Below are 24,857 nucleotides of genomic sequence, written 5' to 3'. Positions count from 1 at the left end.
TGGTAAATACGGTAGGAGTGCAGTGTCTGCAGAGAGCGGAGAATCCCCCTCCAGGCTCCCGTTGTGTTTTTAGCAGGAATGCAAATGTCACATCAGTTCTTCCCTGTGTGATCCTGATTTATATCCGCGAATAATCAATCCTAGTGCAATTGAAGGCTATTTTCAGTTTGTTTTTAGCAAGTAAGTTTGTTGTCTTCTTGTTTTTGTGCTTTGCATTTAATTTTTTCGATCTGAAATCAAGTTTTTATTGACGTAGTCAATTGTAGGCTATTCAGTCTTTGGAGAAAAAAGTTTCAGTTACTGAGGGCGAGTCTTTGTAGTCTCAGGTGGATGAATCATACACATTTCTGTATTTCTGTACTTCTTCTGCCAGGCGATGCTCAAACCCATTCATTTTGCACTGATTTTGCCGGTCAGTTTGTGGAGGCTTCTTCCCTATACAAACCATAGCAAACATTAGCCAATCATAGCCTCGGAATTGACTGCACGAGCTCGCGGCGGGCTCCGCAGAGTTACATTTTTTGAGAGGAGCGTGGAGCTCCGTGCAGTCCCTCCGCAGAGCCTGTGCGGAGCGCCGCGCTCGCCGCACAGAGCCTCCGCTCCGCGAACACCGGACACTCCCCAGTTAGTATAAATTAGCTTTTAACCTCAAAGATTCTGCCACACAGCAGCTTTCTCTCATCCTGCTCTCTGGGTGAAGGTTGTTCATCTTTCCTAAGGAGTTGATGGTCTCTATCACTAGTTTCAAGTCTTCTTCAATACAGCATGATGTTCATTTAGAATTGTTGTGTACATTGTAAATATTCTTATATGCATTGGTACAGCACAAGTTAGTATCAAAGCATTGGGTTATTGGGGTAATATTGGAATGTATTATTAGGAATAAGTATTGATAGGGATGTGTGGGTTGATTTATGATATTGTGTGTGTATGGGTAAGTTTGTATACGTATGTGTATATATATACATATATATGTATGTATGTATTTGTATACATGAGCGTGTGTGGAGGAGCGTGGGAGTTGGTATTGTCATGGCAAATTATTGATCAAGTGTGTATTGATTGATTAATTATTAATTAATCAATTCTAAGATGTATTTTGTGAACTGTGTTCTTCATCAATGTGGAAGATTGCTGTTCAAGGAGAACATGTAAGTTCCTGTGGGAACCTGTGTCTTGTTTTGGGAAGTGTCTGTGGGAATAGACATTTGTTATGTATTCTAGTGAACATCAGATTAGCTACATGGCTGAATGGAAAGTACTGCCCTCCACGGTGGGGGGGCGGGCATCATTGGTTTTCAGTATATGATGAGATGTAACAATGACTCGTGGCTCTTGTATTGACAAATGTAGTCAAGAGGAGACCTCCGTGCATGGAGATATTTGTGGAATAAAACCTCCTATGAACATTTAAAACGGATATCTCATTATTGAACAATCAGCAGGGCATTGCAGTGAATTTTTCCCCAACAGTATATGCATGTATATGGATGTATACATTTGTTTATGAATGATTTGGGGGCAGAACTCGATAAGCCTAGGCTTCTTCGGGCCCCTTTTCAAACAGTTCGCCTTTTCTTTATGTTGGCGTTTACGTATTTTCCTTTTGCTGAAGTCTATTGGACTGTTAGGTTTACTAGTTTTTTCATTTTATGTATCGTTTTAACTGTTTGAAATAAATTGTTTCAATCAATCAATCAATCAATTTAGTAAATGATGGTCCCTAGAAGATAAAGCGGACAACACTTTTGGGCGTGATTGACAGGTCACCTGTCCAGTGATCGCACAGCTCGCTGATCACTTGTCCAAATTCACATCACTTCTGTCTCCAAATAACCAAGATGGCGACGGTGAAAATGCTAACCTCCAGACTTCCAAACACAAGTCTAAAAACCAATAGGTGATGATGTCACGGTAGCTTTTTATACAGTCTATGTTTAATTGACATGTTACTACAAACTATAACAAACACCAGGAGTTGACCCATATCCAACGTTGTTTTTACTCCTGGCCTTTGTTTCATTATCAGTTATTTTAAATGACTACCGGCCACTTTTGGAGGAAATACATCTATCCATCTATACATACTATCATACATATAAATAAGATAAATTTCAGCTGAAAGTACCTTGATGAAGACTTCCTCCACTGTCACAAAGCCGGTCAGTGGCTGGTTGAGCTGGCTTTTGGTTTCCAAAGCGACTGAGCAAGGCCTCAACACCTATTGGCAAAGAATGACATTTTCTATCAGTCAATATTCTATTGGATTTGCAAAGTAACACAACTCTTTGACTGCATAATAAAGTAGAGCAGGAATGACGTATTGTTGTAGGTCAACCCAGAAGTTAGCATTGTGCTGGTTCCCTTGTCTGGAAGCCAATGGCATTTTTCTATAGGGATTTTTGGTTAGGTGCCTGAAATAAGATCTGTGGTTAACAGACGTTTATGAAACTGAGACCTTTGTGTTCAACACGATAACCTTCACAGATTATCACCACATTTTTGAAGCGTAAATCTGATTTTCAGAAAACACTTCAAAAATGATAAAGTGGTGTTCAATTGTGAAGATGATCTTGCTGAACACAAAGGTCTTTGTTTCATAAACTGTTGTTAAGCACAGACGTTATTTCAGTCATTTAACCAAAATCCCCATAGAAAAACACCATTGACTTCCAGACAGGTTTTAGGACTCATCCCTGCGGCACTCCATAAAGACAGAGAAATAACTCCATATGTCTCACGTGGTGATGACCTTGTGCTCTGTGTGTGTGTGGGTGAGTGCGTGCGTGCGTGGGTGTCTCTGTGTGTGTGCGTACGTGTGTGCTGTGTGGCGTGTGTGCAGGGGCGGACTGCATAATCGGGCACGTCGGCCAAATGCTCGGTGGCCTGGCCTGGCCTGCAAATTATTATTATTTTTTTTTGTGTGTGCCCGCAGTCAGGCCACTCACTGAACAGCAGGCCAGGCGCCGCCTACTGGTTTACTAGTGGTTTTATTACTTTATTCAGGGTTAAAGTGGGTGCATCTCATTGTAAAGTTGGACTTGGCCCAAATTGGGCTTCAAACGGCCCAAATTTGGCTTCAAACGGCCCAAATCTGGCTTCAAACGGCCCAAATTGGGCTACAAACGGCCCAAATTGAGCTTCAAACGGCCCAAATCTTTCGCCGCCGCCCTTCGGACGCCGGCACGCACGTCGGCCCGTATTAGCCTGGCCTGCTTGGTATCTAATGCCCGGCCTGAATTATGATCCCAGTCCGCCCCTGCGTGTGTGTGCTGGTACGTGAGTGTGTGTGCGTGCATGTGTGTGGTGTGTGTGTCTCACGGTGGTGATGCCCTTGTGCTCTGGGCTGTGGAGGAAGGGGCAGGCCAGGAGGCGGAGCTCCCTGAGGTTGGCCATCATGCTGTGGGCTCCGCCCTCCTCCGTCAGGCTGACGTCACACTGGAAGGAGGCCACCAGCGAGGGGGCGTCGGCCCGCAGCAGGTCGGCCACAAACACCACCTCCGGGTCGACCACGACCGCCCGCAGCCGCGTCCGCTTCCACTGCTGCTCAGGGGCTGAACATTCAAATCGGTGAGATGAAAAAGTCAATTGCCATGCTTTCCCCCCCCAAACTGGCATTGATGTCTTACTGGCGTTGGAGGCGGAGCCTCCGCAGGGCGTTGGGTGTCTTACCGGCGTTGGAGGCGGAACCTCCGCGGGGCTCGGCCAGCTGTTTCAGAGGCAGCCTGTCGCTGTGGGCGGCGGTGGAGGCCGGGGGGGCGGGGCTTTGCGGCAGCGCCTGGATGAAGAAGTCGGCCACGGTCATGAGGAAGTCCACGCTGGCACACAGGTAGAGCTTCTGCAGCACGGCCACCACCTCACGCTCAGGCCCCGCCCCCGTCGCACTCTGACGGTACGTCACGTCGATCATGGCCTCGGCGCTCTCCTCCTCACGCTTCCTGATCATCCTGCACAGACAGATGGTAAATGGTAAATGGCCTGCATTTATATAGCGCTTTTATCCAAGCGCTTTACAGTCAGTAGGTACATTCACCCATTCACACACCGATGGTGGCAGGTTACCACGCAGGGTGCTGGCACACCAACGGGAGCAATTTGGGGTTCAGTGTCTTGCCCAAGGACACGTCAACATGCAGACTGGAGGAGCCGGAAATCGAACCACCGATTAGTGGACGACCCGCTGTACCTCCTGAGCTACAGCCGCCCGACAGATGGGACATCAGAGCGTGTTAATGTGGTCACTTACTAATTGTTATGAAAACCTGGCTCATAAATATTACTGTCTAGGAATTGTTATTATTTGATCATTTGATTTTCGACGTAGCTTACGATTAGCTCCACGTCATCACCTAGTGCAACATTATGTTCTTACCCTACGTGATGCATTCAACTTGATTATATGCCTCACTTGATTATGTGTTTGTGAGTTTAACCAATTCAGTTGTCTAGGGCCAAGGTTTGTATCTTTTTACTGGACTCTGTGTTGTTGCAGGTTGTTTGCTGACGTATGTGGACTGCATTAGCTAACTGTGTTAGCCTGTGTGGATCTTCTTCTTCGGTGGTGTATTTACTGTGTTCTCTATTCACCTTTCTTTCAATCAAGCAATCAATAATGAAACTCCTACTCCACTAATAGTAAAAATAGTAGTACAAAAAACTTGAGTATAAAATAAGTAAATCAGATATCAAATTAAATAAAAAAGTAATGGGTAACACTAAAGAGTACCTTATTTAAGAGTTAGTTGATGGTTAATAAGTATTAACTAACCTTTAATTAACAGCCTTGGTCATAAGCTTGCTCTAACCTTAACCTCAGTGAGGTCATACCTCAAACCAACCTCAATACATTAGTTAACATGAACAGTATAAGTTAATGATTACTAGACACATTGGTTAACTGTTAATTAAGGATTTGTTATCGCTACTTAAGCAGAGGTCTCACCTGGAGCTGACGCGGGTCATGGCAGTGCGCAGGTCGTCCAGCGTGCAGCCGCTCAGCACGGTGCTGAGCTCCATGCTGCCGTCGCTCAGCAGCTTCCCAGACGCCTGCAGCTTGTGGAGGGCCAGCTCCCCCAGACGTAGGCTCTGCTGCCGCAGGCCCAGCCCAGGAGACTGCAGGGAGGGCAGGGGAGAGAGCAGGCCCAGCCCAGGAGACTGCAGGGAGGGCAGGGGAGAGAGCAGGCCCAGCCCAGGAGACTGCAGGGAGGGCAGGGGAGAGAGCAGGCCCAGCCCAGGAGACTGCAGGGAGGGCAGGGGAGAGAGATGGTGAAGGGTCAGACATCATGGGACAGATTCATAGACGTATAAAAACATATGGACTGAGTCACTTGCAGGCTAAAGGTGAGAATGATCCCTCTGTTCTTACCAGAGCCAGAGACTCACCTGTTTGGGGGCGTGGCTGTACAACACCAGAGCCAGAGACTCAATGTTGAAGTTGAACTTGACAGTTTCCTGAGGCTCCTCCTCCTGATCGCTGATGTCACTCTGCTTCTCCGCACCGCCTGAGGGCAACATCACACACAGTTTACAGCCAGATCCTCTCGCGCGCACACGTGCGTGTGTGTACCTGTGTGTGTGTGTACCTGTGTGTGTATATGTTGTGATGTGTAGGCTCTCTGCCTGTGTGGAGGCAGCAGGGGCTGGGCTCTCAGCCTCTCCCAGGTTCTCCATCAGGATCCTCAGCAGAACCTTCAGGTCGTCCTGACTCAGCGCCACCTGGAGGCGCAGGAAGCACAGGACAGAGGTACAGCTTTTAGCCTGCTTTCTCCCCACGACTTTCACTTTGAATCCAGAGTTTTAATCATGCTTCAGTCCATAGTTTTCCTCTTCAGGTAAAAATGTACGGAAGCCATGAGAGGCAATTGAGAACAAAAATCTGGGAATGCATTTTCCAAGTCTGATCTAACTAATGTAGTTTTCGCTCGTGTAAAAGTTTAGCCAGCATTAAGTTCAATTTTCTTTTATTTTTTCATCTGTGAAGTAGGGGGGGAAATGGCATAAGTTGCTAACACAATGTATGTACCTTGGAAGAAGAAATTGATGCTTTCAGTCCTATGTAGAACATGGTCTAGTGGCGCACTCTTGTGGTCGAGAGGTATTACAGCGACATACATTTAGAAACATGCGCCTGACAAAAAAAAGGCAAATATCCCCCCGCTTGTTTCATATATTATTTTATTTTATTATTATTTGAAGGAAGTTAGATTTTTTTTCTTTTCTTAATTGCCTGCCAGGGCTTCCATAAAAAAAACTTTGAATCCTCCACTAGAGCTACAGGCTGTCAACAGACATACCAACTGATCCAGCTAAACTAACTAAACACCGTCAGAGTCAAGCTGTCACCGGACAGGAGGGTACAGATCGTACCTTCAACGGCTGCAATGTGGACCGTGTGCAAAAACAAGAGCACAGGAGTTAGTGACAGGCTGTAATTATGCACCCAGAAGGTCCCTTCAGTGAGTGTAGAAATATATACATATTAATTCCAGGGCCGTGTGTGTGTGTGTTTGTGCGTGCACGCGTGTGTGTGTGCGCGTGTGTGTTGTGTGTGTGTGTGTGCGTGTGTGTGTGTGTGTCCTCCGCATATCTCCCCATTTATCACGGGCTTTAAGGTTTAGCACAAACTGTAAAAATCTAACTCACCACTGTGTTCTCTACCAGAAAGTGGGCTGGCCATCCCTGACTCTACGTAGGCTGAGTCACTGGTATCTTTTTATTTATAAGGCGATATTAAAACAACTCCCAAATTATTTGTGTACATACATTGTCCAGCAGAGCAACAACAATTACTCTTTACGCTCACAAAACCTGTTTTTATTGAATGTAAAAAGGGCTCGTACAGAGTATGGTAAAAAGGCGTTTCAGTTCTCAGCACCGACGGCATGGAATGAGCTCCAGAAGGACCTGAAATTGCAGGAGCTGGTCTCATTAAATGTTTTGAAAACGATGGTTAAAGGTAGGGAGGACGGTGAAAGTTGCAACTGTTTTTTTTCTTCATAGTTGAACTTGCTTTTATGAATGACTGAATGTGTGTGTGTATCATGTAGTGTAGTAATGTTATGAGATGTTTGTTGTGGCGTCTGCAACTTGTATAATTGTATGCTGCTTTTCTTGGCCAGGTCCCTCTTGAAAAAGAGGTTCTTAATCTCAACGAGGCTAACCTGGATAAATAAAGGTTAAATAAAAAATAAAAAAAATCTCCGCAATCATTCGTCCGATCGACTTCAAAACTTGGCGGGTGCGCTGCTGGGGACCCGATGGGGTGCAGTCCGGAATTTTGTGTAATTCGGGCACGCACATAGTCATAGGTAGTGGCTATCAGCCAAATTGTTCTCTTAAACATCGCTATCGGCGCAGAATTTTGCAATCGGTGCGTCCCTAAATTGAAATGTTATGTATTAACATTAACCATAACAACAAGTTAGATAAAGCAATATTTTAGTGGGTTTGTGGAATGTATTGTGCAAGTCTAAATGTCCCAACGTGTTGTTTAAACACTCTGAGCAATAACATCGTCTCGGTAGCGTCCATGCTGCTTCCACATTACGACTTAACAGCTCATGAACCCACTTAAGTCAGAAGACTGACTTCCCAACTCTGGAAATGGGACCATCAGAATCCAGCATTAAACCCTGTCTGTAAAGCAGATGTCCCTCACAGGACAATAACGATGTGAAGTGAAGAAGGTTCCTCAGCCGGCTGTAGACCCGCTCGTACCTTCATGGGCTTCAGGTCTCCGTCGATCTCCACGACTGCCATCTTGTGGTACCAGGAGGCGGCCAGGTTCCTCTTGATGCTCAGCGTGAGGTTGAGTGGCTCCAGCAGCTCTGAGCTGGGCCCGCCTGATGCCACAGGGTCCATGCAGATCCTGCAGAACCACAAACCAACAAACCAGTGAGACAGTCTCATGCTGAATCCAGAAGCTAGGGCTGGGCAATAGATGGATAGTATATGGATATGGTGATATCAGACTAGATATGGTGTTCGATTTTGGAGGTGTAGCTTCGAGAGACAGTGTCTAGTTTCCTGGCTGGGCGGGGTCCTTCGGGCCAACACTGTGTTTAACACGGAAAAATACCTCCACACTGTTCTTTGGTGAAATGTCCCTTTAATGAAAAATGCAATTTTTTCCACCGTAGTTTTTATAGAACCCAGAGCTCATCCCTGCAGAGCGACAGACCTGGATAGTTTGAGCTGCGTCAGCTGGAGGTCCATGTTGTCGATGACAGCGGGCAGCGGGCAGCCATCCACGGGCAGCAGAGAGAAGCTATTCCCCAGGGTGATCAGACCCAGGTCCACCTCCAGCGCCTGGTGGGAGACGGAGGACTGGGGGATGAGGATGAGGGGGGCCTTCAGCCTGATGTCCATGGACAGACGGAAGCTCTTCTGGGCAAAGTCTCTGACGCTGGACGCTGCCTTCTCCGCCGCCTGGGCCGTCGCTGCACTCAGAGCCTCCTTCGCCGTCTGGAAGTTGTTGGTGCAGTTCTGAACGACAGGGCGCAAAAATAACAATGAGTTTATTTACAATAAACTACTACACCATATTGTGCGGTGGCCTACAAAAACACTTATAAACTCTTCCCTACACAGTATATCACTTTTGGAATTACTGCTATAGCTCTCTCAGATCAAAGGTTATGAGTATTTTAATCTGTTATGTGTCTAAAAGTAAAACGTGGGAAAAATGGGTTTCAACATTCCACAACAATTGTCTACAGTGGTATTCCACCAAAACCATAAAAATACTTTCCCTTTTGTTTTATGAAAATACTTATTCACCGTGAGGTTCTATGGAAATGAAAGTAACCAAATCACTCAAAATCTCAAAATACCTGCATAGCGCCAGATGCCTAGTATATATATTTCCTCTAATATTAGCCGGTAGTCAATTAAAAGCTGGGTCTCCGATAATGGCCGGGTCATATAACACATAAAGACCAGCCCCAAATACAGGCAACAAACACAGGAAAAAACAACAATTGATCCAGGTAAACTCCTAGTGCCTGTTATAGAATGTACTGTAACTGTAGTTTGTAGTAACGTACAAGTGCCAAAAGATGGCGGCAGCTACATTTGAATTACCATGGGGCCCATGCTGTCTCTGGAGCATGCCGTTGACAATTACCGTAATTATCAGTAATGCATTGCAGTAACAAAACAAACCAAACCAACAAAAAAATGAACCCCAAAAGAAACAGATCAGAAAACAAGGAGGCTTGGTACTAAATATGAGAAAATACTTAGAATTAGAAATAAAGGCCTAAAAAAAAAAAATAAAATAAAGGCCTCATCTAAGCTAGTTTCTACTTCTTTTCAAGCTTTTACTCCTTCATGCACCTTGGTTTAAAGTTAAATAACAACATCTTAGTATTCCCAAGGGTCACCGAGTGAATTGGAGTCCTCGTGAGAATTTCTGAGTCTTACATATAGGGCATTTAAAATGGAAGGTGAAGGTTTTTGTTAAGAACAAAACATGACTTCTTCATATCTGTTTGATTTAATTTGCAAAGTTTCGACTGTAATGCTTCTCTGTCTCTATCCTCACATTGTTAGAGACACTGGACAGGTGTGATGTGGTGCGAGGCTCACCAGCAGAGACATGAAGAACTTGTGCAGGTAAACCACCTGGATGCAGCCCACGTTCAGCTTCACCCGCCCGTCCGTCTTGCTCATGTCGGCATACCCGGCGCCCTCTGTGGCGCTGGGAGTCAAACTCATGGAGAAGCTGAACACCTCCTCGCCCACGATGGAGATGGCCTGCCAGACGCAAAGATGATGAACTGAGTCAAGAGGAAAGTGTTGAGTGAAGAGTAACAGACTGAGGAGGATTTTCAGAGCAGCCAAAGTGATGAATCTGTTACACCAGTGATTCCCAGAGTGTGGGCCGTGGAGGTACTGCAGGTGGTCCACGAGGGGCATACCTGCCTGCCAACACTCCTGATTTCCTTCCCTTTGACAGATAAGGTAGCATTTTTCACAGCCTACTGTTGGCAGCTATGGGTCATATAGGCCTACATACAATTTGTATATACAGATTTTTACATTTACAATTTTCAATTTTGTAATTACGTTTGGAATACCATGAAATATTCATGATTAAATATTTGCTTTAGAAAAGTAATCAGAACTAAGAAAACAAAGTTGTTTTTTAGCTGTTATAAAAATATAGAGTAATACAGCAGACTTGTGTGTAGTTGTGTGAGTTTTGATAAGGGTTGGAAGATTTTCAGATTTCAAAGTGGGCCGCGGCATTCTGAAGTTTGTCAATGGCTGCGTTAAGACGTTGTCCCTGTAGCTCAGCTCAGATAGCAGCAGTAACAGTGACAGTGAAAGTCACAGTAACAGTGACAGTGGAGCGGTGGCGGCGCCTTGCCTTCTTGTGGACGCTCTTTGGATCGACGTTGATGACGATGAAATCTCGGAGGCGGGCGGAGAGCTGAGTCTGAGGACCTTGCATCAGCAGAGAGCCGTTCATACCTGAGGAACAAACAGGGCAAAACACAGACATCAATACAAAGAGGATACTCACCTATGACTTCTGACTAACTACTAACTACTTCCAACTACTGTTTACAAATAAAACTAGTTATTTTATGACTTTCAGCAGGAGACTTCAGTCTTCGGTGGATAAAAAGATCCCTTTAAAAGACAATATCTTCTATATTGTAAAGATATTGAATGAGGAACTTTGTGGAATAATGTTTTTTTGGACACAGCATTTTGGAGGAGAACTCTTCATACAGTACACCACCCAGCCTTTCCATATACAGATGTTAGTCCAATTTACTTCTGTAGAACTGCAGCAGCAGCAGTAAAAGTGGGGGCTTTGTCTCCCCCCCCCCCCCCCTCCCCCATATTTTATTTTAATATTTTCATAAGGTGAAAAACAAAAGGCTCAGACACAGAAAGAAAAACAAAACAAACAAAAACAAACATATCATCCACATTCCAACAGCTACCAGCCGCGTAGCGTAAAGTGCTTGCAAGAGATGTGCGTGGGATCCCACGCAAAGGGTCCACGAGAAGTCAGCTGGGTGAGTTACGTATCGCTTTTAACCTCGTCCAAGTAGGCCAGAAACACATCCCAGATAATTGAGTGGTTGATTTGTTATGGTGGTCTGGTGGCTCTGTACCTTGATAGTGATATAGTGATTTGTTATGGTGGTCTGGTGGCTCTGTACCTTGGATCTTGATGTCGGCCATGTTGCAGCTCTGGTCGCACACCAGGACGTTGAAGGCTCCCAGCGTCACCATCACCTTCAGGTCGATGACATCACTGTCAGAGGGCGAGGCCACAGTGGCTGGCAGGGAGACGGAGACAGAGCGGACATGTTGGATTTTAGTTGATGAGTTTTGAGCTGTGGCTTTAGTCTGTCCCTGGGAAAAGCTTGGAAACTATTTTAGTGAACATGTGGGGTGGCTACTTTTTATAATAATGATGATGTTATTGTATTTTATGCAGGGTTGGGAGAGTTACTTTAACATTTTAATCCAATACAATTACTAGTTACCCGTTAAAAATGAATTCCCTGCATTTGAGTCCGGGGGCATGCTCCTCAGGAGGACATTATAAAAAAAAAACAGCTCTGTAATCCTCATTTCAGACCTTATGTGTTGGTTACAGCAGGCGTTCAGTTAATCTATCTAGTGTCGCCTGTTTCTCATTATTAATAATTAATAAACAACACAATAACATATTATGAGGTTTCTAGTCATTTATTTTTTGGGTGCACTGGTCTTTTTTTCCTTTCTTTTTTTTCAACACACACAAAGTGTTTTGTGTGTGTTGTGTTGTGACGAGTGTGTGTGTGTGTGTGTGTGTGTGTGTGTGTGTGTGTGTGTGTGTGTGTGCGTGTGTGTGCGTGTGTGTGCGTCTGTGCGTGCGTGTGTGTGTGTGTGTGTGTGTGTGTGCGTGCGTGCGTGTGTGTGTGTGTGTGTGTGTGAAGAGCAGAGAACATCACAAGGACCTCTCCATAGCCTTCATCGACCTCAGCAAAGCCTTTGACACCATCAACCGTGAGTTGCTCTGGAAACACCTCTCCAAACTTGGGGTACCACCCAAGTTTCTCAGCATCCTGCAGCAGTTGCATGACGGGATGCAAGCCAGAGTGCTCACAGGGGAACTCCAGTCGGAGCTTTTCGAGGTGAACGTTGGGGTGAAGCAGGGCTGTGTATTGGCTCCGGTCCTCTTTAACATCCTCCTCTCTGCTATCACGTGTCTTTTCCACCGTGGCATGAGACATGAAGACGGTGTCCAGGTGGAGTACCGCCTTGATGGAAGCCTCTTCAACATCCGTCGGCTTCAGGCCCATACAAAAACAAAGACCTGCAAAATCTGCGAGCTTCAGTATGCTGATGACTGCGCTGTCTTAGCTCACAGCCCAGACTCTATGCAGCACGCCCTCAACACCATATCCAGTCTGTATCAATCCTTTGGTCTTCAGGTCAACATTCAAAAAACCGAGGTCATGTCCCAACTCACTACCCCAACCTCCACACCCCCCAGCTTTCATATAAATGGCATTCCACTTAACACAGTGGATCACTTCACCTACCTTGGCTCCACTTTGTCCTCATGCTGCTCCCTTGACACTGAACTGCACACTCGTATCAATAAAGCCTCATCATCCTTTAGGACGCCTACGCAGCAGGGTTTTGGAAAACCGTAACCTGAAGGTCAGCACCAAGATTGCCGTTTACAACGCAGTATGTCTCTCCACTCTCCTCTATGGGGCAGAGTCATGGACCCCATACAGCCGGCACATCACTAACCTGGAGGCCTTCCACATCCGCTGCCTACAGAAGATCCTCGGCTTGTCCTGGGAAGATCGAGTCCCCCATACAGACATCCTCAAGAACACCGGTTCAATCTGCATGGAAGCAGCTGTGGCCAAAAAACATCTTCGCTGGATTGGACACACCATTCGTATGCCTGACCACCGCCTGCCCCGCCAAGTCCTCTACGGCCAACTGAGCGACGCAAAGCGCTCTGCTGGAGGGCAAAAGCGGCGCTTTAAGGACTACACCAGGGACCTCCTAAAGCGAGCAAACATCAACACCATGCAGCTTGAAACTCTGGCACTCGATAGATCAGCCTGGCAGGCTACCTGTGCCACTGCAGTCTCACAAATACACCAAACCAACCAAGACCGACGATCCGAGAGACGCATTCAGCGACACCAGCGGGTGGCTGGTACCCCCCTGACATCCGGGTTCTCTTGCTCCATCTGAGGACGGGTGTGCGGCTCAAGGATCGGACTCAATGCCCACGAGAAGTGGCACCAGCGACAGCGTCGCTGAACCCCCCCCCCTCCCCTTCAGAGCAAGCGTCATCATCGAACACGATGGACAGCTAAGATGGTGTGTGTGTGTGTGTGTGTGTGTGTGTGTTCCCCTCACTGGACTTGGCGGACGCCGCCTTGCTCTCTGTCTCGGTCTTGGGCCGTCTCTCTCTCTCCGGAGATGAGCCGGGCGAGAGAGCCACAGACAGGAAGTCCATGGCCGATAGCAGAGCCTCCGTGTGGAGGAGCAGGTCGAGAGAGGTGAAGGTCACCTGGAGAGAGAGAGAGAGAGAGAGAGAGAGAGAGAGAGAGAGAGAGAGAGAGAGAGACAGAGAGAGAGAGAGAGAGAGAGAGAGAGAGAGAGGGACAGTTAGAGAGAGAGAGAGAGAGGGACGGTTAGAGAGAGAGGGAGCGAGAGAAAGGGAGGGAGAGGGGGGAGAGAGAGCCAATAGCAGGCTGAGCTGCAGCTCTGGGAAACCCCTGGTCAGATCCTAAACAGGATGTGTTCAGAGAGCTGTGGTAACAAACTCACTACTCACATTGATCATCTGCTCTGTGTTCTTGTATACAGTGGAGAAGTTTGGTCCAGACCGGTCAGCCTGAGGAAACACAACAGACAGACAGACAGACAGAGAGTTTAGGTTTAGACTATTTAACACACATTATGATAAAACAGCCATAAAACACCACAGAAGAAGAAGGATTTATTACATCACTGATGACATCACTGATGACACATATAGATCCTTTCCCAAAAATTTGAATATCTTGGAAAAGTTAGTTTCTTTCCAGAATTCCTTTCAAAAAGTGAAACTTTCATAGATTATAGATTCATTACACACAAAGTGAAATATTTCTAGCCTTTATTTTTCATAATTTTGGCCTACAGCTCCAGAAAACCCCCAAAACAGTCTTTCAAGAAATTAGAATAGTGTGAAGAAAATCAGCAGTTACTTATCCCATTGTTATCCCCCATTAGTGCTAATTTTAATTTATTTATCCTGGTTGCTGCTCCACCCTCTGCCGATCTGGGAAAAGCCGAAACTGGCTCCATGCTTCCTCCGAGACATGGGCAGTAGCCAGCCGCTTCTTTTCACCTGACAGGGGGAAGTTACTTCTCAGTTATGACTGACTTCAGCCTCAGTCCACTCCCTCTGAATTTCCGCCAAATTTTTTAATCATCTTTGCTTGACAATCCGCTGAAGCCCACGGTCATCCATGTTATTTCCATGATATTCTGTTTTTTTTGGAAAGGATCTGTATACATATTTTAGATTTGTTTTTATTTGATTTGTCCTATTCTAAGCAGCCCATGCATGTCCCAAACCCCTAAACCTCTAAGCAATAACCCAGGACAGCCGTGTGATGTTCCCACCTTGAAGTATTGCACTTTGAGCAGCTCGGCTCCAGACTCCACAGAAGAGCTGATGAGACAGAGAGGCTCGCCGGCCGAGTCTGAAGAACACAGAGAGGAAGAGAAGAGGAGAAGAGGAGTCACACGTTTGATCCAGACATCCTGAGTGGGCTTGGACCACAGACATTTTATATATCGATACTGTCCTGCAAAAGTATTGTCATATGATATCATATGGGGGTTGTGGCTTGTGGAGAAGGGAGAAAAAAATACTAGCCTACCTGCAGTACATTATAGGTTTGTATGTTTAACAGTTTGTGCAGTTGTTATCTAAGCAACCTATGTTGCATGGCCGGGACGCGTGGAAAATGCATTATTATTTTGTACCCTATCATCTAAAACATGGTGATCACGGTGAAACGAGTCAATCACGGGGACTGTGTGACGTTGAAAACTATTTATCCACTCTTTTCCAGCCCTGACACAGTGGGCTATGGCTAGGCTATGACAAATGCTGCATTCAGGTGCTGCTCGAGCAAAGGAAATGATCAGGAACTTATTTTCCCAACACCACACGAGCGCATGTTCCTTCAATGCCAGGAGCGCCAGAAGGGGGAGACAAAGGTTCTACACTACAAAAGTTACAAATTCTAGCTTTGTGACGCTGACTTGCTAGCGTTTAGACCCCCTGTTGGCGACAGGCGGTATAACCGGTGTGGCCTGTGTTGAGGAGGGAAACAACACTGGTGTCGAAATGGCACCACGGTGAAAACTCCATCGTCTATTAAACAGCTGGTTAAGAGACACTGGGAATCACTGCAGCAGCTAGTTTGGAGACACTTTGAGAGAGAGAGAGAGAGAGAGAGAGAGAGAGAGAGAGAGAAAGAGAGAGAGAGAGAGAGAGAGAAAGAGAGAGAGAGAGAGAGACAGCCAGACAGAGAGAGAGAGAGAGAGAGAGAAAGAGAGAGACAGCCAGTCAGAGAGGGAGAGGGAGAGAGAGACAGAGAGAGAGAGAGAGAGAGAGAGAGACAGAGAGAGAGAGAGCCAGACAGAGAGAGAGAGAGCAAGAGAGAGAGAGACACAGCCAGACAGAGAGAGAGAGAGAGAGAGGGAGAGAGAGAGAGAGAGACAGCCAGACAGAGAGACAGAGAGCGGTGAGCTGACCGGTGAACTCCTGGCAGGTCATGCTGATCTTGCTGATGTAGGCGGAGCCACACATGTCGTACTTCTTGACTTTGGTGTCGATGCCCAGCTGCTCTAGCTGGAACAGCAGGAAGGGAAGCTCCACCCCCTGCTTGGGCTTCTTCAGCTTCAGCACCACCTGGGACACGAAGCAGACGAGTCACAGTGTTTCACAGACAAGTCATGGCTAAACAAGTCATTGCTAAACAAGTCATTGCTAAACAAGTCATGGCTAAAGTTAAGTTAAGTTATCCTTTATTTATCCCCTTGGGGAAATGCATCCTCTGCATTTGACCCATCCTCTACTAGGAACCTTCCTAGAACTAGGAGCAGTGGGCAGGCTGCAGTGCAGCGCCCGGGGACCAACTCCAGTTCTTTTGCCAGTACCTTGGTCAGGGGCACTGACAGGAGTATTAACCCTAACATACATGTCTTTCTTGATGGTGGGAGGAAACCGGAGCACCCGGAGAAAACCCACATGGACACGGGGAGAACATGCAAACTCCACACAGAAAGGACCTGGGACGGACCGGGGTTCGAACCCGGGACCTTCTTGCTGTGAGGCAACAGTGTTAACCACTGAGCCACCGTGCCATCCAAACAAGTCATTGCTAAACAAGTCATGACTAAACTTGACTTGTGTATTGTGAGCTCTCCTTTTTATGAATGTGTATGTTGAGACGATATATTGTCTTATATTACTGATGAAACTGAACGCTTTGGGGTTCAGTGAGTCAGTAGTCAAATAGGTAGGTTCTTATCTTAAAGAGTACACATGGTGGATGTTAATGGATTACCGTAAATTCCGGACTATAAGCCGCGGCTTTTTTCCCGTTTTTTGGCCCCTGCGGCTTATATAACGGTGCGTCTTATCTATGGATTTTTTCAGAAAAAAAAAAAAAAAAAAAAAAAATCTCTCTTTTTTAGCACTCTTTCTAACTATAAATCCACTTCTGTTTTAATTTCCTCTCTTGCCCTCTTTTCACCACACCGCGGACACTGTGTGCACTGTAAAAATAAACAACGGTGGTGTTGTGTTATGTTGTTTTGTTGAAATGTTACGGTAATACGGTAAATGGGAGCTTCCTCAAACAGCCATCTCTTTCCCGACAATCCCCTCTGTGCGTGACCACTTACATATGGTAATTACGGTAAGCAAACGGCCACAAGCCCATCAACTCCCTCCCCCGACTACCAGGAGAAAATCACAAACTTCGGCGAATTCACACAAAGGAAGATCAAGGAATATTCCATCGAACCGGAGCAGATCATAAATATGGATGAAGTGCCTTTGACGTTCGACCTGCCACTCACTCGGACTGTTAACAAGAAGCGCCCTGGAGGATTCTTTCACCAAAAAAAAGCTTTGCTCGTTCTCGACAGCATGAGAACGAGCAGTAGATGATCATGAGGTGGTTTTTCAGACGTGTCGATATAGCAGTTTATCGCAAAAGTGTAATGGAAACACATTTTTCGCATTTGCACGTCATGTGACCCATATTATCCCTTGGAAAAGGAGCGGAAAATAAGTTTGGTAAGTAAGGTTCGATAGCCGTGTCAAAACCTCCGCAGCAAGTGGAAAACTTTGAAGCAACGCTACCTAGCAGAAAGACGAGTGTTGTGCAAAAGCGTAGCCGGGCAAATTAGATAATGTTTAATGGCAGAAATCGGTCCATGGTGACAGCAGGCTGCCTGTGTGCGCGCATTCAGCACAGCGGCGAGATGAGAGGATGAAAAGCACACACTGGTGCGGTGGTGCTGTCTGAAGTGAATACAGTGACTGTGAGTAGGCTAATACATTGCACACGTTTCAGGTGCAATTATAGAACCAAATCAGCCTTTTCCCCCCTCCATCTCTAAATCGGACCAGTTGTAGGCTATTAGGCTACCTTTTTTCCTCTGCCTGTCGCGCTGACTGCATTCACGCAGCCAGCAACATTTTGCGACTCATTTTCTTTTGAATTGATAATCAGGCTCGTTTATATGCATTGTAACTTCATGTTGGGATTTCCATTGACCATTGGTTGGATTTGAGCATGCAGGGGACGGGATATGGGGCAGATCCCCGTGCGTAATCACTGTGGCAGCTGCTGCAACGGGGAATCACTCAAACGCAACTTCAATGGAAACGCCTACAAGTCGCAATTGTACATTGTCGAAGTTGTAGAAATATCGCAATTCTTTTGCGAAAAACTGTAATGGAAACACAGCTATAGATGAAGAGGAGTTCGTTGGTTTTGAGTGACAATGAAGGAGAGAGGAGAGTGGTTGACGAAGCCACCCTGAACCTGTTCGTTTCCGACACTGAAGATGAGGACTTTGGTGGTTTCAGTACGCAGGAAGAAGAGGAAGACGAGCATTAGTGACTTGACTTCTCTGGTTACAGGTTTGCTGCACATATAGCCTATTGTTGTGTGATTTTGTCTGGGGATTAGTGACCTGACTTTTGTTTTGTTTTGTTGAAATGTTAATAAATGGGAGCTTCCCCAAACAGCCATCGCTTTCCCGACATTCCTCTCTGTGCACGAACCCTTTCATATGGTAATTAAACATCAAAACACCCGCGGCTTATAGACCGGTGCGGCTTATAGAAGAAAAAAATAGTCAATTTTGGTCCCGCGGCTTATACACCGGTGCGTCTTATAGTCCGGAATTTACGGTACTATCCAGTCCTGAGATACCAGAGTGTGGCGTTCTCCAGGGGAGTGTCCTAGGGCCTCTTTCTTTCCTGCTGTATATAAATGATTTGAAACCAGCGTATTCATCTGATCTCTTTCTTTATGCAGATGCCTCTGCCTTACTTATGTCGCACAAAGACAAAAGCGTCATTGAAGAAACCTTAAACTCAGAGCTTACATTGGTTAGTATATGGCTGAGTGACAACAAGCTATTTCTCGATCTTGACAAAACTGAGTGTAATTTATTTGGTTCTAGACATACCAGTAATTGAAAGATGTCTGATGTGGTGAGGACATGGGTTTGAGGGTACTTACAAAGGTTAACCATCGCATCCGTTGATTGGTTGAGTTCATGTTACGCCCAAAACACACCTATGATTAGTGAATGGACATCAACTTGCGCCTGGTGCCTTACATTGTGTGCCGCTTAAATAGAGATTTGGATTTGGACACGCCCTAAACGGGTGTGATGCGTTTTATGGATTGTGTTTGGAGAGCGATTAATGGCGAGTACGGGGACATGTTGCCATGTTGGTCACACGTCCAGCAGCAGAGTGAGTCCTCTCTCCACCTGGTGTGTTGTTTACCTCTTTGATCTGAAAGTTGAGCAGAACGTTAACGGTGTTCTCGCCTGGCGCTCCGTTGGCGACGGCCGGCGGAGCACCGCCTCCTGCCGGTGACATCACCGCCTCCATCTGCTGCTCACACAGCTCAGCCTTCTCTGAGGACACAGAGGAGAGACAACACGTGAGTTCTCTCTTTCACCGACTTGATGTTTCTGTGAACAATTTCTTTACAGACGTTTTCAGGATAAAACAGAGAAGTGGTCATCATTTCATTTGGCAACAGAGCCGAACCTTTAGACTTTCAGATCATCCCATCAAATACAAATATCAACCCTGATGTGGATCGCCTTTAGATCTGAGATCATAAAAAAGAGACCAAGAAAGATGTTCAGCGATGGGCACTGGCCATCGCAACAATCTGGGTTTCTCATGTGGAGAAATATTTGGTCACCCCTGCCCTAGATGAATGAGTTCCTAATGATAATGGTAAATAATGATGCCCAGAGTTAACACGTTCACTGCCGTAGACGAGATATCTCGTCAAGCAGAAACCAACGGTTGACTGCCAATGACGAGATATCTCGTCCAAAAAAAAAACTTTTTTGACGGTGGGACGTCGATCAACCCCTTTTACATCTCCTATTAAAATATGGGAGGTATTGAATGTGTATAATCTATTTTACCGACCCACTAAGTGGCGACAGTGCTCTCCAGACGAGAGAAAGCCATGTAAAACAGCCGCGTGAGGAAGCCATTCTCATGAAAATGGATTGGCGAAAACGCTTTCGCGCAGGGAGCTGGCGGTGGGGGATTGCAAATTTGCATAATAGATTATGGGTGCAACACACTTTGAAACATGCAGCATAAATAAGACCAGAATCGCAAAAGCTTCATCAAAGCTCTCAACCGAAACCCCAAGAAACGAGCGAGCCCATCCAGACAAGCCCAAAGAGCGGCCGCCAGCAGACAGGCAGCAGCAGCAGCAGCAGCAGAAACTCGCTTGTGACACGCCCGCTGCAGAGCCAGGGAGGCAGGAGGAGAACACACACGGAGGGAGGAGTTTGAAGGAGAGGGGGGTTTCCTGCTGTTATGGAGGAAATTACTGTTCAAAACTATTGTTTAGATGTCTGACGTCTTACTGATGCCAAAAATGAATGGTTAAAGTGACTGTTCTATCGAATTTCACAAAAAGCCATTTATCTCAGCTTAAATTTTCAGACGCTGAAACCATGCTGTATTCAAGTGCTAATGCCTACATATCTACTAACTCTACAAACTAACTCTTTTAGACAGAGAAAGCACACATTCTATTAGTTCTTTTGAGATATTTTGTGTTCACAAAATCTTAGCAGAAAATAATCCTCGGCTGTTGAAAGATGAGCCAGAATCCTCAAAAAAAAAACTTGGCAGAAGCTACCTACAGTAAAAAAAAAACGGCTGGCAGTGAATGTGTTAATGGTGCCGTGACAATGACCAACAAGTCAAGTCAAGTCAAGTTTATTTGTATAGCCCTAATTCACAAGCATGTCCCAGAGGGCTTCACAGAAAATATGTCTAGCTAATTCTAGCTGACACAACAGTAGCAAATTACAGTAGTAATGATAACACATTGAACTGATAGAGAAATATAGAAAATAGATAGACTGATAGAGAAATGTAGAAAATATAGAAATATACAACACTGGACTACTGACCAACTGCTTAGGAGTCATGCATTCTTAAATGGTATTTGAATGATGATGACTATTACATTGTCGTATGTGAAGGGGGCTGCTATTCCAAAGACTGATTGCACCATAGACAACTGTCTTTTTTAAGGCATTAGATTTTGGGCGAGGTATTTGGTCATCAACTGCTGCTCTCGTGAAAGAACTAACGTAGCATTAAAACATTTGACTATGTTGAGAAGCAGAAGGTGTGGAGTGGACTCACCCTGCCTCTTCAGGTCCAGCTTGTGCTCTTGACTTCCCTCTGCGATGTTCTCCAGTAGGATCTTCATCAGCACGCCCAGGTCCTCCTGACCCAGACTCACCTGGGGAGATGGTTACACTTTAACACCTCACAGGGTGAAGGCGGACACATGTTCTAATGTAGAGGGTTGGATAACCAGCCTATTGACAAGTTGACAAGTTTTAGTTTTGACAAGCCTGTTGACAAGTTTAATTTTTTTTCTTTTTTTTTCTTTTAGCCTTTATTGATCATGCACCTAGTGCTTTTTGATTGGTCATGAAGTGTGATGCTTTTTTATGATGTATGTATATTATGCTCATGTTTTGTATTATATGTGTGTGTGTGTGTGCCTGCCTGTCTGTCATGTTCATGTTTTTTGGGCTCTCTCTGTGCAGAGCTAATTCCCTGAGGGGCAATAAAGGTTTCATTCATTCATTCTATATTAAAATTAAAATAAAAACTGACACCCGCTTAATTTTTATTTAGATCACTAGCTACTTTATCATTTTGTCTCTCAATATATTATTTTTATAACACATTTGGTTCAAATGCTACTACTTCTTGTAACAACAGGTGTTGCTGTAATACCAGCTTCAGTAGGAAACACCCAACTCAAGCCGTTGTCAGTCAAGTCAGAGGTCAGACGCAGAATAAACATGGTGTCAGAGTGGGTTGCACACTGAATAACTCGTGTCATTCCTTACTGCTCCGCAGGTCTGTAAATGTGGTTTAAAACAACTTATGCCTACCCCACACTACAGGATTTTCAAATCCTTGAAGATTATAAAAATCTTGAGAGCCCACACACTACAGGACAGAGAGAGCCGATTTTTTAACATTTCAATCTTGGGACACACACACAATCGCGTCTGTTCAAACGCAACCCCACACACTAGAAGATTATGCCGAAGATTCACCTTGAAGCATTGCTCGACGTTAACTTTTAAAATGCCTATTCAGTGTGTGCACCGGGTGTAGTAGTAGTAATAATGATAATAATAATAATAATAATAATAATAATAATAATAATAATAATAATAATAATACATTTGTGTCATTTCGTTTTCTAAACAAATCTTATTTTTTGTTTTTATAATGCATTTGCACTGAAAGGATTTGTTTAACTAATATTTGCGCGGACAGCCGCGTCCATTCGGGGTGTAGGCCTACTGTGCACGGCCAGGCGAAAACCGTCTGTAGGTGCCTTGTGGAGGGGCGCGTCTGCTGATTAATTTTGACTCACTTTTCCGTGCGGACACTCGCCGTTGCGGGGAGCTATGAGACCTAAGCGCTTGTTGTAGGCTACATGCTTTGCAGTATAGCATTAGTTTTCCGTCCCGTTCAAAGACGCACGGGTATTTCACCTCGATGACAATTTCCTCGTTCTTTGTTTCTGTGCGGGGCTGCGGGTGGACGCGGACCAGTTTATTTTGCGAAAAACTAATGGAAACGCAGCTACTGGCTCTCTGCTCAAGATGCAATCGCCTGTCGGGTTGTAAATATCTAACATGTTAGATATGGCCGATTCACAATCGGGAAGAGGCAGTCTTCCCGATTGTGAATCTTTGAACCCCACACACTACAGGATCATTTGGGAAGATTATCTGCCCGACGCGCTTCAAATCGGGAGCACCCCCGAGAAAATCGGGAGGGGGGAATCTTGGCCATAATCTTGCAAATTATCCTGTAGTGTGGGGTAGGCATTAGAGTCAGTTCACAAAGTACCTAGATGTTAGATAACCAGTCGGCTACATTTAGCGGGCGAGATGAATGCTCAAAGACAGAGTTGGATGTTGTTTTTGGTCAAGTGTATTTTCGTTAGCATCTTTTGTTTCACTGCTAGCTTGAAAGCACTAAGACCATGTGAAAGGAAGGAAAGAGTCTAGGCTACTTGTTTGTTTTATCCACATTCAGAAGATAACAACAGGAGAGTAACAGTTCCTTGAGTGAAGGAGAAGTTTCTTTTGAGTTCATGAGTTATAAGTGTAAATGCAATGATGTGTTACTTTTATATACTCTTGCTAAAGCCTCTTGGCCAGGTCATCATTGTAAATGAGAACTGGTTGTCAATTGATTTTACTTGGTTAGATATAGGTCAAATCAAATACAAAAACACACTGTTTTAACGTCCTGGGCACAGCTGTTGGACAGGGACAGAACAGGGTCAGAGTGTGTGTGTGTGTGTGTGTGTGTGTGTGTGTGTGTGTGTGTGTGTGTGTGTGTGTGTGTGTGTGTGTGTGTGTATTGACACTTACATTCATGGACTTCAGGACTCCCTGGACCTGAACACCGGGGATCTTGGTGAACCAGGAAGCAGCCAGGTTTCTGTTGTCGAGAAGCTCCAAGTTGATTGGTTGGAGAATCTCAAAGTCCGGCTGCGGGGAACCTTGATTCAGAACCGTTCTGCCAACAGAGAAAATTGATGACGAGATGAAATAATAGAGAAAGGATCTGACAGATAATCCTAAAACAACAAACAGCTTTATTGGCCAAGTACACATACAAGGACTTTGATTTGTAATGAAATGTCCACTTGGCAGGCCTGTAAGAATATCTACTTCTATCTAAAGGTTTATTCATGGTTAGTGTCCGATGTTTGCGGTGTTCACAGCATTTTATGGTAAATGCGGTACCAGCGCAGAATAAACTGTACCTCAGAGATGTCAGAGATACAGCCCACATCTGGCGTGTATGTGCGTATTTGAGACAGCTTCCGCAGACAATTCCCCTTACGTGTGTATATAAAGCTGCTTTTCTCAAGTTTTCATGCACAGAAGCTGCCAGATGTGTGTTGTGTGGTCCACAGAAGCTGCCAGATGTGTGTTGTGTGGTCCACAGAAGCTGCCAGATGTGTGTGGTGTGGTCCACAGAAGCTGCCAGATGTGTGTGGTGTGGTCCACAGAAGCTGCCAGATGTGTGTTGTGTGGTTCACAGAAGCTGTGTGTGGTGTGTGCAGTGTTGGGGTTAACGCATTGGAAAGTAACGCAAAATCCAGTAATCACATTACAGTTACGATTCAAACACTTTACTTGCATTACATAAATTATTCAATTATCTGCAGGATCAGGTTTGAACAACAAAAGCAAAACAACTCGATTACACAACACAACTAGATTGGATGGGCTGGAGGGACGGAGAGGAGTGAGATGTTGTGTATGTCCTTATTAGGATAGGGATTTGTGCTGATATATATGTAAGGTTTCATGTTATATCGTTAACTGGCAATTAGGTGACAATGCATCTCAGGCGATGTTGTGGAGTAACACAAAGGTAATGTGACGAGTAGTTAACAAATTACTTTCTCCAGGGAGTCATTAAGTAAGGCATTACTTTTTTTTTTAAAGTAATGTGTAACGTCTAATATATGACTTATTTGAGTACCGACCCTAACCCAACACTGGTGGTGTGGTACCTGGACAGCTTGAGCTGTGTCAGCTTGACCTCCATCTTCTCCAGCACGGCGGGCAGAGGGAAGCCTTCAGCGGGCAGCAGAGAGAAGCTGTTCCCCAGCGTGATCAGACCCAGGTCCACCACCAGGGCGTCCAGGGAGACGGAGGACTGGGGGATGAGGATGAGCGGGGCCTTCAGCCTGATGTCCATGGACAGACGGAAGCTCTTCTGGGCCAAGTCTCTGACGCTGGACGCTGCCTTCTCTGCCGCCTGGGCCGTCGCTGCACTCAGAGCCTCCTTCGCCGTCTGGAAGTTGTCCACGAACGTCTGAGGGGGCGAACGGAGCGAGCGGTGAGCGAGGAGAACTGGCAGAGCGAGCGAGACGCACCGCCGCATCAATGAACCCGTACAGGAAGTCAGTCATGACGGGAGGAAGTGACACAATTAGAGGGAGGGA

At 45.5% G+C, this 24,857-nt stretch overlaps 1 protein-coding gene across 1 annotated transcript in view; it reads right to left on the bottom strand.

Annotated features, from left to right (window-relative positions):
• The window catches only part of LOC310791583 (intermembrane lipid transfer protein VPS13C-like), a gene marked incomplete at its 5' end in the record, with an annotated part of 101,032 nt that overhangs the window by 58,689 nt on the left and 17,486 nt on the right, over positions 1-24,857 (bottom strand). Inside the window, 19 exons of the mRNA XM_083653250.1 lie at positions 2,129-2,221; positions 3,322-3,554; positions 3,673-3,947; positions 4,943-5,112; positions 5,383-5,501; positions 5,583-5,715; positions 7,717-7,867; positions 8,180-8,484; positions 9,589-9,756; positions 10,373-10,476; positions 11,181-11,300; positions 13,399-13,552; positions 13,820-13,879; positions 14,656-14,735; positions 15,799-15,955; positions 19,082-19,215; positions 20,993-21,092; positions 23,266-23,413; positions 24,423-24,727. Of these exons, the coding sequence (XP_083509376.1) occupies positions 2,129-2,221; positions 3,322-3,554; positions 3,673-3,947; positions 4,943-5,112; positions 5,383-5,501; positions 5,583-5,715; positions 7,717-7,867; positions 8,180-8,484; positions 9,589-9,756; positions 10,373-10,476; positions 11,181-11,300; positions 13,399-13,552; positions 13,820-13,879; positions 14,656-14,735; positions 15,799-15,955; positions 19,082-19,215; positions 20,993-21,092; positions 23,266-23,413; positions 24,423-24,727 (3,009 nt within the window). The remainder of the gene's footprint in view (positions 1-2,128; positions 2,222-3,321; positions 3,555-3,672; positions 3,948-4,942; positions 5,113-5,382; positions 5,502-5,582; positions 5,716-7,716; positions 7,868-8,179; positions 8,485-9,588; positions 9,757-10,372; positions 10,477-11,180; positions 11,301-13,398; positions 13,553-13,819; positions 13,880-14,655; positions 14,736-15,798; positions 15,956-19,081; positions 19,216-20,992; positions 21,093-23,265; positions 23,414-24,422; positions 24,728-24,857) is intronic.

The sequence above is a fragment of the Poromitra crassiceps genome (genome assembly GCF_964638095.1).
Source record: "Poromitra crassiceps genome assembly, chromosome: 16".
Taxonomy (NCBI): domain Eukaryota; kingdom Metazoa; phylum Chordata; class Actinopteri; order Beryciformes; family Melamphaidae; genus Poromitra; species Poromitra crassiceps.
Note: the sequence above shows the minus strand (reverse complement) of the source record. Positions and strands in the feature narration are given on the sequence as shown.